This window comes from Phocoena sinus, chromosome 13, assembly GCF_008692025.1.
Source record: "Phocoena sinus isolate mPhoSin1 chromosome 13, mPhoSin1.pri, whole genome shotgun sequence".
Lineage (NCBI taxonomy): Eukaryota > Metazoa > Chordata > Mammalia > Artiodactyla > Phocoenidae > Phocoena > Phocoena sinus.
This window is the reverse complement of record NC_045775.1, coordinates 29178058-29192693: the sequence shown is the minus strand read 5'-3', so window position 1 is coordinate 29192693 and position 14636 is coordinate 29178058. Positions and strand designations below refer to the sequence as shown.

Here is a 14636-nt window from a genome sequence, read left to right as displayed (position 1 = left end):
GTTCTTGGTCTCTTTTAAGGCTTTGCTGCGTCCTCCCTTGCTTCTGCCATCACATAGAGGAGCCAGGATGAAGGACCACACAGGGGGTGACAGGCCTTTCCAGCCAGATATGTGAGAATGATGCCACCGTAGACCATCTAGCCCCAGATGACCCACCAGCTGCCTACAGAAGAACCTCCCAGTTAAAACACTGAGGCATGAGAAATAATAAATCTTCATTGTTTTAAGCAACTACTTTTGGGGGTGTCTTGTTACACAGCAGTGTGTAACTGAAACATGGGTATATTGTGTTAATATGTACTATGCTGATATAAACAAACATGATGGTGAGATATAAATTCATATTCTTTAATATATTTCCTGAACTTAAAAACAACAACAGAACATTGTACCAAAAAAAAAAAAACTGCACTGGAGAGCATAGGGCTTTGAATCAAAGAACCTGGGCTGAAGACTTGGACCTGCTCTGTCCCTTGTACCAAAAAACATTTGTGATCTTGCACAAGTCACTTATTCTCTCAACCTCTGTTTTCATATCCATAATTTCTCATGGAGTCAGAAAGATGACAAAATGAGGGCAGCAAAAGTAAAAAATGCTTTGTAAACAGCAAGGTACAAGTTTAAGCTGTCACTGTTACTGCCACCTGGATGTTACTTAAAGACTTCCCTGTTTTTCCTTCCCTGCAAAGACATCATTTGATCAAAGCATTTGACATAACTTTCTCTTTGTAAGTTTCCTTTTCCATGGAGGCACTGGCATGCACACATGTACAAAGGGTCTTGCAAAGACCATGAGGTGTCATGAGCCCCATGGACAGTCCCATTTTTCCTTTTTGTCATCACGCAGGGTTCAGGCCCAGTTTAAGGCCCAGAGCCACTAAGCCTCATTCCTTTTCACTATCTCCTGAAAGGTATGATGAGCTGCCATATACCTCACAACATATTCTAGCACCAACAGAAGAGAAGAGGATGAAAAGAATTAGCAGAGTGCTTGGACACCTAAACCAAGTTGAGGGAAGGAAGATTTTAAAATGATAATTATATCACAAAGAATTATATCTAAACAGGATGAAGTTCAGGAGAAAAGACAGCGAAAGAGGGGACAATGAAGGATGGGCCATTAAAAAAATGCAGAGACTCAGCAAGGGGAGAAGGACTAACATATCCTTAGAAAGGGCAGAGGTGGGTGGGAGAACAAGTACTTGTCAGGCATGGAAGTGGAAAGAGATATCCATGCACCATAAGGACATCTGGAGGGGAGTATCTATCACTTGGAAGAGCTCAGCTCATGTTCCATGAATGAATGAATAACTGAATGAATAAATGAACTGAGAACAGGCAACTCAAAAGAAAATTCACCAAGTGAGCAAGTACTTACACCCAAACAGGGCAGTCAGGGGCCTTAATGGGTGACACAGTCTCACTGGGAATGGCAATTCCATTTGGATGGTAATAAAGGAGGGAGGGATTTATTCTTTAAGATGAGGGCAGAATGTCCACAAATTCCTTTTTTAGTCTATGCAAGTATAATAAGTCCTACAAAAAAGGGGCTGTGACTTCCACCTAAGGTAAACCTCTACTGCTAAAGTTTCCAATATTTTACCTTACTCTGTCCTGACTGTAAAGGGCTTTTCCCCCTGAATTCGCCGCACAATCAGTTTTGATCTCAAATGGCTCTAATTTCTTAACAGTGCTCTTTATAAATATGCTGGTAAAGGCCAAGTCATCATAACAGGGCTTTGCATATTCTAAAATGCTCTTCTTTATACCTAATCATGGTCTCAAAGAGAAAACCTTTGACGTGGATCACACACAAGGATAAAGTTAGGTAGTTTTCTTCTCTTAAAATACTACCAGTATTACAACATATTAGGCTCTCTTCTTTTTATTTCCACTTTCACGTGATTGTTTGGGTTTTTATTCTCTTATCAAAGTATGACCTGTCTGTCATCCTCCTTAACAAGTGGGAACCCATTTAATATGCTCAACTAGGTTAAGTCACAGTCTGAGTGTATTCTGCATTACTGATTCATTCATAATTAATGCATACACAGAGGAAAAGAAAGAAGACACAATTCCTGACCTGTAGAAATGTCCTTTAGCTGGTGAGACAAGACTTTACCCATGTTAACAGTTACATAACAATGCAAGGAAGTATATGATTAATTGGCAACATGGACAGGATATGTTGGGAGTACCTAGGGAGTGAGACGGGTGTTGGCTGAGAACAAAGATCTTGTGGATAAAGTAGAATTTAACTGGGAGTCCTGCAGGATGAACAATACTATTAGAAAAGGTAGAATGGAGAGATAAAGACATCTCATGCTTTGAGACATGAGCCCAGTGCTTGGAGTGGAGGATTTCTGCAATACTGAGAACTGGCCATAAAGAAGGGGGGTGGGGGGAAACTGCAAGGGTTTTATAGTGAGACAAGGAGTAGTATTACCACCTAATGGCAGGAAGATAATTTTTCTCTTCCTCAACATATAAGTCACCATGGCCAATAGTGGGCCTGTTCATTCATTCATTCACTCATTCATAAATGTAGGTTACCATTTTATATCAAGTCCTGTTCTATGTACCAGAGGCTATAAAATACTCCCTTCCCTGAGAAGCACAGAGAGTAGGAGAGAGAGACTGACCAAAAAAAAAATCAATGATTTCCATGTATTATGAAAAGGGCTATGATAAAGAGATACATGGGGGGAAAAAAAAGAGATACATGGGAATTAGATTACAAGGGAGCAGAGGAGAGACACCTAAGTCATCTTTAGGGGCTGAAGACTGAAAAACACTTCAAAGAGAAGGAAATGTAGTCCTGAAAGAGGAGAGGTTTGTAGAAGGGGAAGGCAATCAGGGAAGAGCCCACTGCAAATGCAAAGGCCCAGAGCCCGAGACAGCTTGGGGGATGGAGGGAATCCAGTTCAGGTGGGAACACAGGATGCATGTGGAGAAGGGGCAGCAGGGGAGGAAGGGTCACTGACTATTTAAAATACAGGAAACCAAAGAGCTGTGAGAACTTATCCCTCCCTGCAAATAATTTACCCTGGGATTTTTGGATGGCTTCCTTCTCCATGCTTCCAATTTCTTCATTAGAGCCCTTTAACTGAATATCCTTTGGTTCTGAATGCCAAAGTCAAAATTAGGTCAATACGTAATAATCACCCTAAGGTTTATGTTTACCAGACTCACGGAAGCTTGGGGATAAAAACGGAAGGCTTCTACTTGAACCTCCTTTCCAAGGTAACATTTCTTCTAAGCATTCCTGGAAGGTGGCCATCCAGACGGAAAGAAGTCTCTCCGGCCCCAGGGAGCTCAGTTTATCTCAGGAAGCAGCCCAGCGCATGACTGTACATCATTAGTTGTAAGAAATTTTTTTTCCTTAAATTGAAATTAAGTATGTCTTCCTGTTGCTTCTATCCATTTCGACCCCTTAAAGTGAAAAAAATAGCCTACTGTGCCTCCTACATACAAATGGTGCTACATTACATTTATAACAAGTGAATTGAGAAGTGTCCCTCTTGCTCTCTAAAGGTCTTGTTAATTGACAACTGGCTTAGTTTTGATTAATTAGGTGGTCTAATATCATGTGCCACCTTCCTTTTCATGAAGACCTTGAAGGGACATCTGTCCCTGTTAGTAATACTCCATTTCCTCCTTTACTGATTAGTAGTACCTTATGTTTGCACAATACTTCAACCCTTTCCAAACATCTTCACATAAATTATCACAACGCAGTGTCGTAAGAAAGTGCTACGCCACTGTATGTTACCTTCACAAAAATCTCTGCACCTGTTTTACGATGCACTATAAAGGATAGGGCAAGTCCTGTAAAATATGTCTGAGAGAATCCTATGGTTTCTGACACAACAATGGCTAGTAAATGTCAAAGAATTAACACTTTTTAAGAGACGGAAGAAGAAAAAAGTAGTTATCAGAACAAACTCTGGATGTCTACTTCAATCATGGACAAATGACTGATACTTTCCTTAACTACAGACCATACACATTCCTACCTTAGCAAACCATTTGTTTAATCACAATTACTCATGCAACAAACACAGATGCTAAGTGCCTGGCACAGGGACTGAGGGAGAGAGAGCTTAGATATGGGGTTAAGGAAGGTACCATGTTAACTCTGGATATTAAATGTAAAGCAAAAGTTCAAAGAAATGAGATGGCTTAGTCAAAATCATGACTTAGTGACCTGGGAAATATGGAGGGGAGGACCTGGTAGGGAAGAGGGGAGGGCACTCAGTAGGGGAAATAGAACGTAAACCCCATGATTCCAAGCACGGTCTTTCCCAAAGCAAAGCACAAAGTACCAGCTCTACGGTGGTGCTATGAAGACTGTCAAGGATGGGGGGCCTGGGGACCCTTGCGTTCTGGAGTAAGTCTGGCCCTGCAGGGTTAAGGGGATGTCCGGCTACTAAGACTAAACTGACAGCAGCTTTTCCCCCATCAAGCCAAAGAGAGATGTGCTTGTTCCTCCAGAAAGCATTATAGGAATGTAAACTCCTTGTTGCCTCAGCAAGTTATAGGTCTGGGTAGATGTGCGATTGCAAATGTCAAGGATCCCTGGGGAGCAATTCTATGATGCATGCAGCGTTTCACCCCATTGGAAACAATGGTTAAACACCTGTAAGATTCACTGCACAGGATAAAATGACGTGCCTACTATGGATCGATACCTTGCTGTCTCCCCGGCTCCAGACTGAGGGACACACGTGCCTGTTTAGTTTGCAGCCTGCAAAAGTGCACAGGCACCCCAACCTGAGGAGCCTCTAAGGATTAGGGACTTAACCTGAGGACAGTTGACTTTGGCCCCGGGAACGATACATGGAACTACCAAGTCATAGTAACCGTTCAGTGATTTCTCCATAGAAACAGGAGGGTATTAGGGTTCTCTGACCCTTGGAGAAAACAAACGGCATGCCTGAAACTGTGCCTTTCGTGATGCTAACACACAGGACAGAGGAGAAAGCGTAAAAAAACGAATGACGGACCGACCTTGTTGGCAGGGTGCAGCAACCATCCGCTGTGAGTCTGACTTGAGTTTCATAGCTGTCCAGGGGGCACACGGCCTGCTGAACGGAGGGACACTCCACAGTGCTGCAGTCCACGCTGAAAACTGGGGGGCAAACAGAGGCACCATTCACCGTTACGTTTCCTTGCATTTTCAGTCCCCAAATGAAACACTGGCTCTTCAAATTTTTGTAGTCTCCTTGCTTCCTGGAAACCCTGTCTTAGCACTGGCATTTTCATTTCCATCAACGTTAGAGAACTGTAATATGACCCAAATCTTCTGTTCAAGAAAAGAAGGGAACAAGACACTGAAGAGTTAAGATGCAGACACAGAGAAAGACAGAGAGTTAAACCAGTGGTGGTTCTATGGATGGTGACGATCAGCCCAAGGCATTTCTGATGAAACAGTTCAAGAGACGAACAAGGGCAAGGGCTTGCTTGGCTTGAACATTTACCAAGCAGTTAAAAAAAATCTGACCCATGGTTAGAAACTTTGGAAGAGGAAATCTCTGCAGTCCAGACCTATTCACAGACCACATTAGAAATGCAGCCACAAGAACAAAGATGTTAGAAATACCATAGATCCAGAAACAGCTGGGACATGACTACAAAACAAATGTGGCAAAGAAGTTGAGTAAACAGTCAAAGATGACTTAGCACATGCTATAAAGCTAACAGACGGATGGTGGGGAGCTGGCAAGGAGGAAGACTGGGGCTGAGTATTTCATTATAAAATGTCTGGCATTTTGATGCATATATTTATCTAAAAATAACTTTCTGTTTTATGTATGATGATTGTTTTTACATGTAATACTTTAAAGTGACAGATATATCTGCAAATGAGGACGATGACCTCCTCTGGGGGAATGAAGCAGGCAACCACAGTACCATAAGTTTTAACCCTACGGCCCCCATCAAGCATACTTTGAAGGAAGAAAAAAGAAGAAGAGAAAAAGGCAAGGTCCCTCTCTGAAGGCACTTCTGTACCAGTGGATTATCTGGTTCTCTGACTGGAGGGCAGAAGCCAGGCTGCTGTTAGCCCAGAGTAGCAGGTTTGCAGCGTCCCACTGTCAAGTGGCCAGGGTGGGGCGGGGGGGCGGGGGAAGGCTGGCTGCTGCTGCCCTCTGATGCAAAGCAGCGAGGCTGCTGGGACCAAGCCCGTGCATACCTGGTTTGCACTCATAGAGGTCACAGCACTCTCCCGGCTTCCCTGAGGCTTTGGACACAAGTATGTTCAGGTATCCTGGCTGGCAGACTTTCCGCAGGCAGCCCGCGGGGTCGCACACGCAGCGGCTGGGGAGGGGGCAGCACTCCCCGGGGGGCGCGTAACCCTCGATCAGAACGGAGTCTTCAGGACAACGCGGAGAGAACTGGACTTCACAGCGGGCCTTGGAGCAATCTGGCTTCTCTTCTAAATGGGAGAGAAAGAGTTTAGCACAGGCCCAGGGGCAGCATGGGGCACTTTCCCCATAAGTGCAGGCAGCCCTGATGATAGACTAACTAACAAAGAGTACAGGAGGGACAGAAATCTGGTGAGAACCCTCCAACACAGCTAAGCCTCCCATGGAAATCTTTCCTGTGACCTGCTCATGACACCAGAGCGAGAGGTGGAAGCTGCCTTCTCCATTGGCCCGTCCCCTCCCTTGTGTTGAACAATCCATGTCCAGCACATGGACCAGGTGAAGAAAGGCGGAGGGAAGATGCCTGTGTGACGTAGAGACTCTGAAAACAGGACTCAGTCACTGACCAATGGAAAGATCTTTAAGTTTAAGAGGAGTTTTAAGGGCCATTCTTTGAAAACAGTGTACATTTAAACACCAAAACAGGCCCACAAATACCTAATGGCTGCTTTGGGGACTGAAGACAAGATGCATGAGAATCACCACGGAGGAACTCGACCTCCAAGCTCTGAAATTTGAGGAGATGAACAGATTAAGATGATATGAAAGCCTTAGCAAGATGGATATTGAGGCCAAATTCCCATGTAATTTCCCGAAATGGCATCTGGTGTGTTTCTATCCCTAGCAGAAATCCATCAAATGTACCTCATTCTCCTTTCTACAGTACTATGTCACCAACCTGTTGCTGCACTTCCATTTTACAGATAAGAAAAATAAATCAAGAAAAGCCCTAGCTTCTGGAGCCCCGGTCCACAGCTCAGTTTCTTGGTTTAAGCTTTTAAGAAACTTATAGCCCCATTAGGCCCTTGTGAATTGCATTATTATGAACTGTCATCAAATCTTTAACCGTGGTCATTTTTAAGTCTTTTGTCATTTACAGACAGTTCTGGGTGTACTCTGATGCTTTTGCAAATATGTTCCTATAAAAGGGTTTCATCTTCAAGGAATTCATGGAAAAGACTCTGACAAGTACAGGTTTCTGGTAACTGACTATAGTGCTGAACCGAATGAAGAAGCATTTTCGGAACTCTAATGGAAAACTGATGAATTCATAAAAGTGCTAACAAAAGATCAAGATAAAAAAAATTAATTACATGGGACTCAGTGAACTGATGAGGATGATTATAATTTTTGTGACTTTCTGTTTGAATAAAAAAAAAAAATCCCACAAGGACTCAGAGGCAAAAAATATACAAATCAATTTTCACTGCAAAGTAAAGGAGCTGTTACTGTGAAGGATTCCTGGACTGAATGTCAATATTATGACATAGCATGAGTGTGTTTCGTGTTTGGTAAGTGCAATCATTGTTGCTTTTGTTGTGGTCATCCACTTACAGTGTGTTGTGTGTGAAAAAAAAAAAAAGAAAAACGTTCTGGAGATGGATGGTGGTGATGGTTGCACAAACAATGTGAATGTACTTAATGCCACTGAACTGTGGCATTAATATGCCTTCACTTTAAATATAGTGAAGATGGTTTACATTACGCATATTTTATCACTATTTTTTAAAATAAAGAATAATACCTTTTTAAACTCAAAAAAAAAAAAAGAAAAGAGAAGTCTGAAATAAACCAAAAGCACATCATCATAGCCTCATGACCTTGAGTGGAAAGAGTTCGGAAAACGTTGGGTGAAAATAATGCCATGTCATATTGGGGTACGTTCATAAGCTCTGTCTTTCCTAAAGTAAAATCCACAAAGAAGCACAAAGCAGGGTTAGATGCAAGAGGTCTCCTAGTTCAGCCTTCTAAACTGAAAATTTTAGTCTATTTTGTAGATAAAGAACCTGAGGTCCGAGAATTCAAGCGATGTGTCTAAGGTCAGTGGTAAAATTAAAGCAAGAATCCAAGCTTCCTTACTTCCAGCCCACTTAGCTCTTTATATTACAAAAGTAGGTCTATTTCCAAAATCAAGTGTCCTTCAGGTCACTTCTACCTTGATTGCTGTATCTTTCATTTCACCATCCATCTTCCTTGTGTAACTATTTCTTTTTTTTTTTTTTTTTTTTTTTGCTGTGCGCGGGCCTCTCACTGTTGTGGCCTCTCCCGTTGCGGAGCACAGGCTCCGGACGCACAAGCCCAGCGGGCATGGCTCACGGGCCCAGCCGCTCCGCGGCACGTGGGATCCTCCCAGACCGGGGCACGAACCCGTGTCCCCTGCATTGGCAGGCGGACTCTCAACCACTGCGCCACCAGGGAAGCCCCCGTGTGTAACTATTTCTTGTCCAATCAAAAGATAGCACAGGAGAGCCTTCATACTCATAGTTCTAGTAAATTCATTAAAAAATATTTCTCAAGTACCTGCTGTTCCAGCAGCCTGGGATACACCACAAGGAAAACAAACATAGATCCTGGCCCTTATACAGTTTACAATGCACTGAAGGGTGATATAAAATAAACAATAAATATTATAAATAAGCAAACTATATAGTAGCAGAGGGTGATAAGTGCTGGGTGGGGGAATAGAACAGAGCAAGAGGGAATTAGAGTGCATGGAAGAAGTGGGGGGCAGTTACAATTTGGTCGGGGGACTTCCCTGGTGGCACAGTGGTTAAGAATCCACCTGCCAATGCAGGGGACACAGGTTCGAGCCCTGGTCTGGGAAGATCCCACATGCCACAGAGCAACCAAGCCCGTGTGCCACAACTACTGAGCCTGCGTGCCACAATACTGAAGCCCGCGCACCTAGAGCCTGTGCTCTGCAACAAGAGAATCCACTGCAATGAGAAGCCCGCACACTGCAATGAAGAGTAGCCCCTGCTCGCCGCAACTAGAGAAAGCCTGAGCACAGCAATGAAGACCCAATACAGCCAAAGATAAATTAAAAAAAACAAAACAAAACACAATTTGGTCGGAATAGGCATCACTGGGAAGCTGATGTTTGAACAGATTTGAAGGAGTGAAGGGTGGGCCATGGAGATACTTGGGAGAAGAGCATCCCAGCAGAGGGCACAGCTACTGCACTCCTGCGCGTCCCAAGAGGAGCAAGAGGCCAGTGTGGCTGCAGCAGGATATACAGAGGATACATATATCCAATTTTCATATTACAAGCCCAAGCAACTGTCTTCAGAAGAGAACACAATTAAGAGGAATTCCACTCCTGGATCCCCATCAGTGTGGGCAGAACAAATCAAAGAGCTGAGGAGGAGAAAGCAAATCGTGGCTGTATGGGAGATGGAGTGTGTAAAGCACACTGAGTAGATCTCTTATCTGTCAAACACAAACACATGGTCCCATAATTAATAAGAGTGCTATGACTTTAACTGCAAACAGCACTTAATTTCTACTCTTGTTAATGTGCTGTAATTAACTTATTCTGTATCACATTCTATTACATTCTTATTCTAGAAAATATTTGGTATGTATAATCAGATTTTAAAAACATAATCAGATGTTTTCATTAAAACCCAACATATTAGATCTTCCTAGTTATTCTGCTCTTTAAGTTTCTTTTAACAGTCCCAACATTGTCACTGACTGATAACGTATTTTGCAGCTCAAGCCCTGAGAGATTTATTTACTTCTGAAGACCTGCCTTAGTAACACACGTGGCATAAGGTACCACACAAGGTACCACATAAGAGGATTAAACCTTATTATAAATGCTTTTTCAACTTTTCTCAAGATTCATATTGGCTTTCCCTTTAATTTACTAATATAATCAATTAGTATATTTTAAACTAGCCTCGTTTTCTTAGAATAAACCCTCTTTCTAAAGATCCAGCTGGGTGTGACTTCCTAACGTTTTAAGATTTTTAGATTAATAAGCTTGAGTAATATTAGCCCGCAGCTCTCTCTTTTCGTGTGTGTGTGCTGGCCTCATCTGGTCTTAGTTCCAGAGTTATACTAACTTTTTCAATGACCTGTTTATCATTCTGCCTCTTTCTCGGCTATAAAGCAGTTCATATACCACAGGAATTATCTATTCTTTGATGTTTTCATATAACTCATGAACCTGTCTGAACTCAGTATATTTTTAAAGGAGGAAAGGACAGATTTCTTTGTTGGTTATTAGATTATTCAGGTGTTCCACCTTTTTTAGAATTATCTATACTAACATATGTTGAAATATATATAACATATTTATATATATTAAGAAATATATACATTAAGAAATACCTCATTTATCTAGAGTTACAAATTCATTTCAGGCTTTATGGAGCAAGCTTTCTTTTTTGTGGTTTATGTGTTCATGGGTTCTCTCAAGTTTCTGAATCTCTTCCTTCTTTGTCTTTCAGATTGTTTACCTGGCTTTTCTCTAGGTTTAAAATTGATGCTTAGTTCACTTTCTCTTCTACTTTCTCAGAAGTGTGAATAACTTTAATTATGATTTTAATACTTTAGCCAAATATTGCTTTGGTTATATTCTAATTTTTGATACATACTACTCTCAATGTAACTCATTTCTAATTCAGTTTTGATCTCTTCTTTAACTAAGGACTTTTTAGGACAGTGCTAATAAATTTCTACGTGGCTTTCCTTTTTCCTTTCTTTCTCCTTGACTTTCCTTTTCAGTTTAATTTATAGTTTCACTGCCCTGTTGGCAGAAAATGTAGGCTATACAATTTTCTACTTCTGTTAATTTCTTGAGTTTATCTTTTGTTTTTGTTTTTTTGGCATGTATGTACACGTGGCCTATGGCCAACTTTTTGAATACACAAGTATTTGGAAAGGACATGTATTCTCTGTTTATTGAATCCAAACTTGCAAATCTATTAAATCAAGCTTAATTATGACATTCAGCTCACTTACATCTTACATTTTTTACCTGATTCCCAAGAAGGAGCTATAAAAAATCTCCCACTATGAACCAGCAACTTCTCCTCATATTTCTAACAGTTTTTACTTTAATTTTTCAAGGATGTGTTGTTAAGTTCATGACTAGCAGGCAGAAGATTCAAGCCTGTTATACTGACTTGGCAAATTGTAAAGTGATGCTTTCAAAGACTTTAGATTTCTAAGATCTAAATCTTTTTTTTAATTTTGTAATCAAGTGTCTTAGCTTTATTCTCCTCTTCATTCTACCCTCTATTCACTTTTCAACAGATTATCTAAAACACTCACCCAGCATCCTTCCCTTCCCCCATCATCAGCCTGTCGCTTGAACCCAACTATGGTTACCATAGCATCAGGAATTGTTTTTCTAAAACCTTCTTTCTCAGCCTGTTTCTAAATAATTCTTGCAGTCGATTTCATTTATTCATCTGTGTCTCTACTCCATCTCTCTTCCATGGAGAAAATAAGGAGAAAACTACAGACACACCATATATTTTCTATCATTTAGAAGGCTTTTCTGATATTACCTCTGAATTTTAAATTTTATCCATTTGAAGAGAAGCCTCTCCTTACTCTTTCCCTATGATGTCTATCAAGTCTATATATAGTACTTAACTTAATTAACAACCTCTTCAGTCTGGTTGCCCGGGCAACACTTTGCAACTGGCATCTTAAAAAAAAAAAAACAAAAAAAAAACAACTGCCCCACATACAGAAAGACTAAAGTGACAGGATCACTTGCAGCAGAGGTAATTAAGGGAAATAAGCTAGTTTCATCATATTATCTCTCTTTAAGAGGTTAGCCTCAAAATATTGACAGGGTCACCCAGTATTAAAGTGACTTTACAATAATAATGGCAAGTCTGTATCAATCCTAGTCACTTTAACCTGCATCTCGGCCAGTTGTAGACTTTTTCCACATCCATATGTCAACAGGAAAAGTAAAATCATGATCTACAAGCAGCAAACGCATTCAAGGGTTTTCTGCTTTAAACACAGATTTAAAGAAAACCAAAGACGAATGAAAAACTACTAAATGGAAAAAGAAAAAAAAAAAGAAAAATTATACTGCCAGATTCTCATTCTAGCTATTTAATTTCTGTAGAGTCTCCCACATCTGACACTGAAGCATTCTTCCTCTTTCAAAACCTCTTAAAATGGCCATTTAAAAATAACAGCAGGGCTTCCCTGGTGGCACAGTGGTTGAGAGTCCGCCTGCCAATGCAGGGGACACGGGTTCGTGGCCCAGTCTGGGAGGATCCCACATGCTGCGGAGCAGCTAGGCCCGTGAGCCATGGCCGCTGAGCCTGCGCGTCTGGAGCCTGTGCTCCACAACGGGAGAGGCCATAACAGTGAGAGGCCCGCGTACCGCAAAAATAAATAAATAAATAAAATAATAACAGCAGATATGCTGCACACGTATTAATGGAAAAACAGGCCACGTAAAATGGACCAGTAAATTTAGAAAGACAAACACAAAGTCAGTGCTGCTGGGTACTCTGTGCTTTGCTGAAATCTATCCCAATTCTCACGTATACAATATACATGCACACAGGCAACCCATCATCATTCTGAGAAATTCTTGGGAGTTCCAACTATGGAGCTATTTTAAGGGAACCCAAATTTGGATTAGAACTAATATCGCAGAGTTTAGCAGACAGAACATAGAGTTAAGAGGAGAAGAGTCTGGGATCACTGTTTTCCCCATACCTTACTCTCGTAATCTCCCTCCTTTAAAACCTCACTCCTTTAGAATCTGAAGTCCTGCAGTAGCTATGGCATCAGCCTAGGGTATCACAGTGGCCACCAGGTGGTCCTGGGAGACACACCTCATGGTACCAGCTGAGATGCAATCTATGAATCCTTCCTTCACCCCTTCATTCAGCACATATCTACTGAATGAGTTCCATGTGCCAAGGATTCTAGGCATAGGGCTTGGAGCAGGGAATAAAACAAAGTCCTTGCTTGCCTTCCTGGATTTACCATTCTAGAGGAGTTACATAATAAACAAAGAACTACACAGCATAATGCCAGACGGTGACAAATTCTTTGAAGCAGAATTGACAATACGACTGTAATGCATTGGCCAGGTGGTCTCTTGAGGACATGGCACCTGCACAGAGACCTGAATGAAAGAAGGGGGAAGGCAGGCAAACTGCAGGGCAAGGGTGTCCCAGATGCAGGAAACAGCAAGAATAAAGTCTCCGAGGCAAGAACAAACCTACTCGCCACATAGAAAATATTTGTCTCGTGACTGTTAAGAAGAAATCTGAATTAGTATAATTCACAGGTAAAAAATACCAGTAAAGACTTATAAGAAAAACATTTTGCTGGATGGTGTTTCTTATTAAGGATTCAATTCTCATGATCATGTTAGAGCAGTGAAAGAATATCTACCAACTAGGTACCTTCTCCGTGAGGTGCCATGCCTCACCTCGTGCTCACACCCCTTCCCACTCCTGTGTGAAAGAGATGAAATCGGCATTGCTACTTGGCAGATGAGGAGACAGGAACAGAGAGACTAAGAAACTTGGCCAAGGTCACAAAGTAAGTGGCAGAGCCTCCAAAGCACGAACTTCACACTAGTCCACAATGCCAAGAGCAAAAGTAACTTCAGCTTTCCTGGTATTTGTATGTTGAGTCAATGGCTACATTTTTGCTCAAGTATAGAATGCAAAAGTCATTTGCAGGGACTTCCCTGGTGGCATAGAGGTGAAAAATCGGCTTGCCAATACAGGGGACACGGGTTCGAGCCCTGGCCCGGGAAGGTCCCACATGCTGCGGAGCAACTAAGCCTGTGTACCACAACTACTGAGCCTGCGCTCTAGAGCCCATGAGCCACAACTGCTGAGCCCGTGTGCTGCGACTACTGAAGCCCACGCGCCTAGAGCCCGTGCTCTGCAAGAAGTGACGGCACTGCAATGAGAAGCCTGCACGCTGCAACAAAGAGTAGCCCCCGCTCTCCACAACTAGAGAAAGCCTGCGCACAGCAACGAAGACCCAACGCAGACAAAAACAAATTTTTTAAAAAGTCATTTGCAAAGATAAAGAGGTTCAGGGTCTTCGGCTGTGTCCTCATCACTTTCTGGTTGGCCATCCTCCCCATCTCATTTGCTTCTTGGCCACACAAACATAAAGGAGGAGCTCTCTTATACCCAGCACTATTTGGTTCTGAAGACTTCTACTACAAGTGCAAGACACATGTCATCCCTGCATTTTTAAATTTAGAGGCTGACTCCTTTAAAGTTACACTGTGAATTCTTTTCATTCACATTCCATGATTTTATCATAACCTTTTTTGGCAAGCTTCGTGGTGAAGACTTGTTCCACACAACCATAACCCCGAGGGGAAAAAATTAGGCTTGTTGATACAGTCCCAGAAATATTTCATATTTCAGCTCGTTCGGAAACACCAGCTGTACTTTCCCAGCACTT

At 41.9% G+C, this 14636-nt stretch overlaps 1 protein-coding gene across 1 annotated transcript in view; it reads right to left on the bottom strand.

The window, feature by feature from the left end:
• The window catches only part of CRIM1 (cysteine rich transmembrane BMP regulator 1), a 209870-nt gene that overhangs the window by 106825 nt on the left and 88409 nt on the right, over nucleotides 1–14636 (bottom strand). Inside the window, 2 exon segments of the mRNA XM_032652482.1 lie at nucleotides 5011–5131; nucleotides 6194–6436. Of these exon segments, the coding sequence (XP_032508373.1) occupies nucleotides 5011–5131; nucleotides 6194–6436 (364 nt within the window).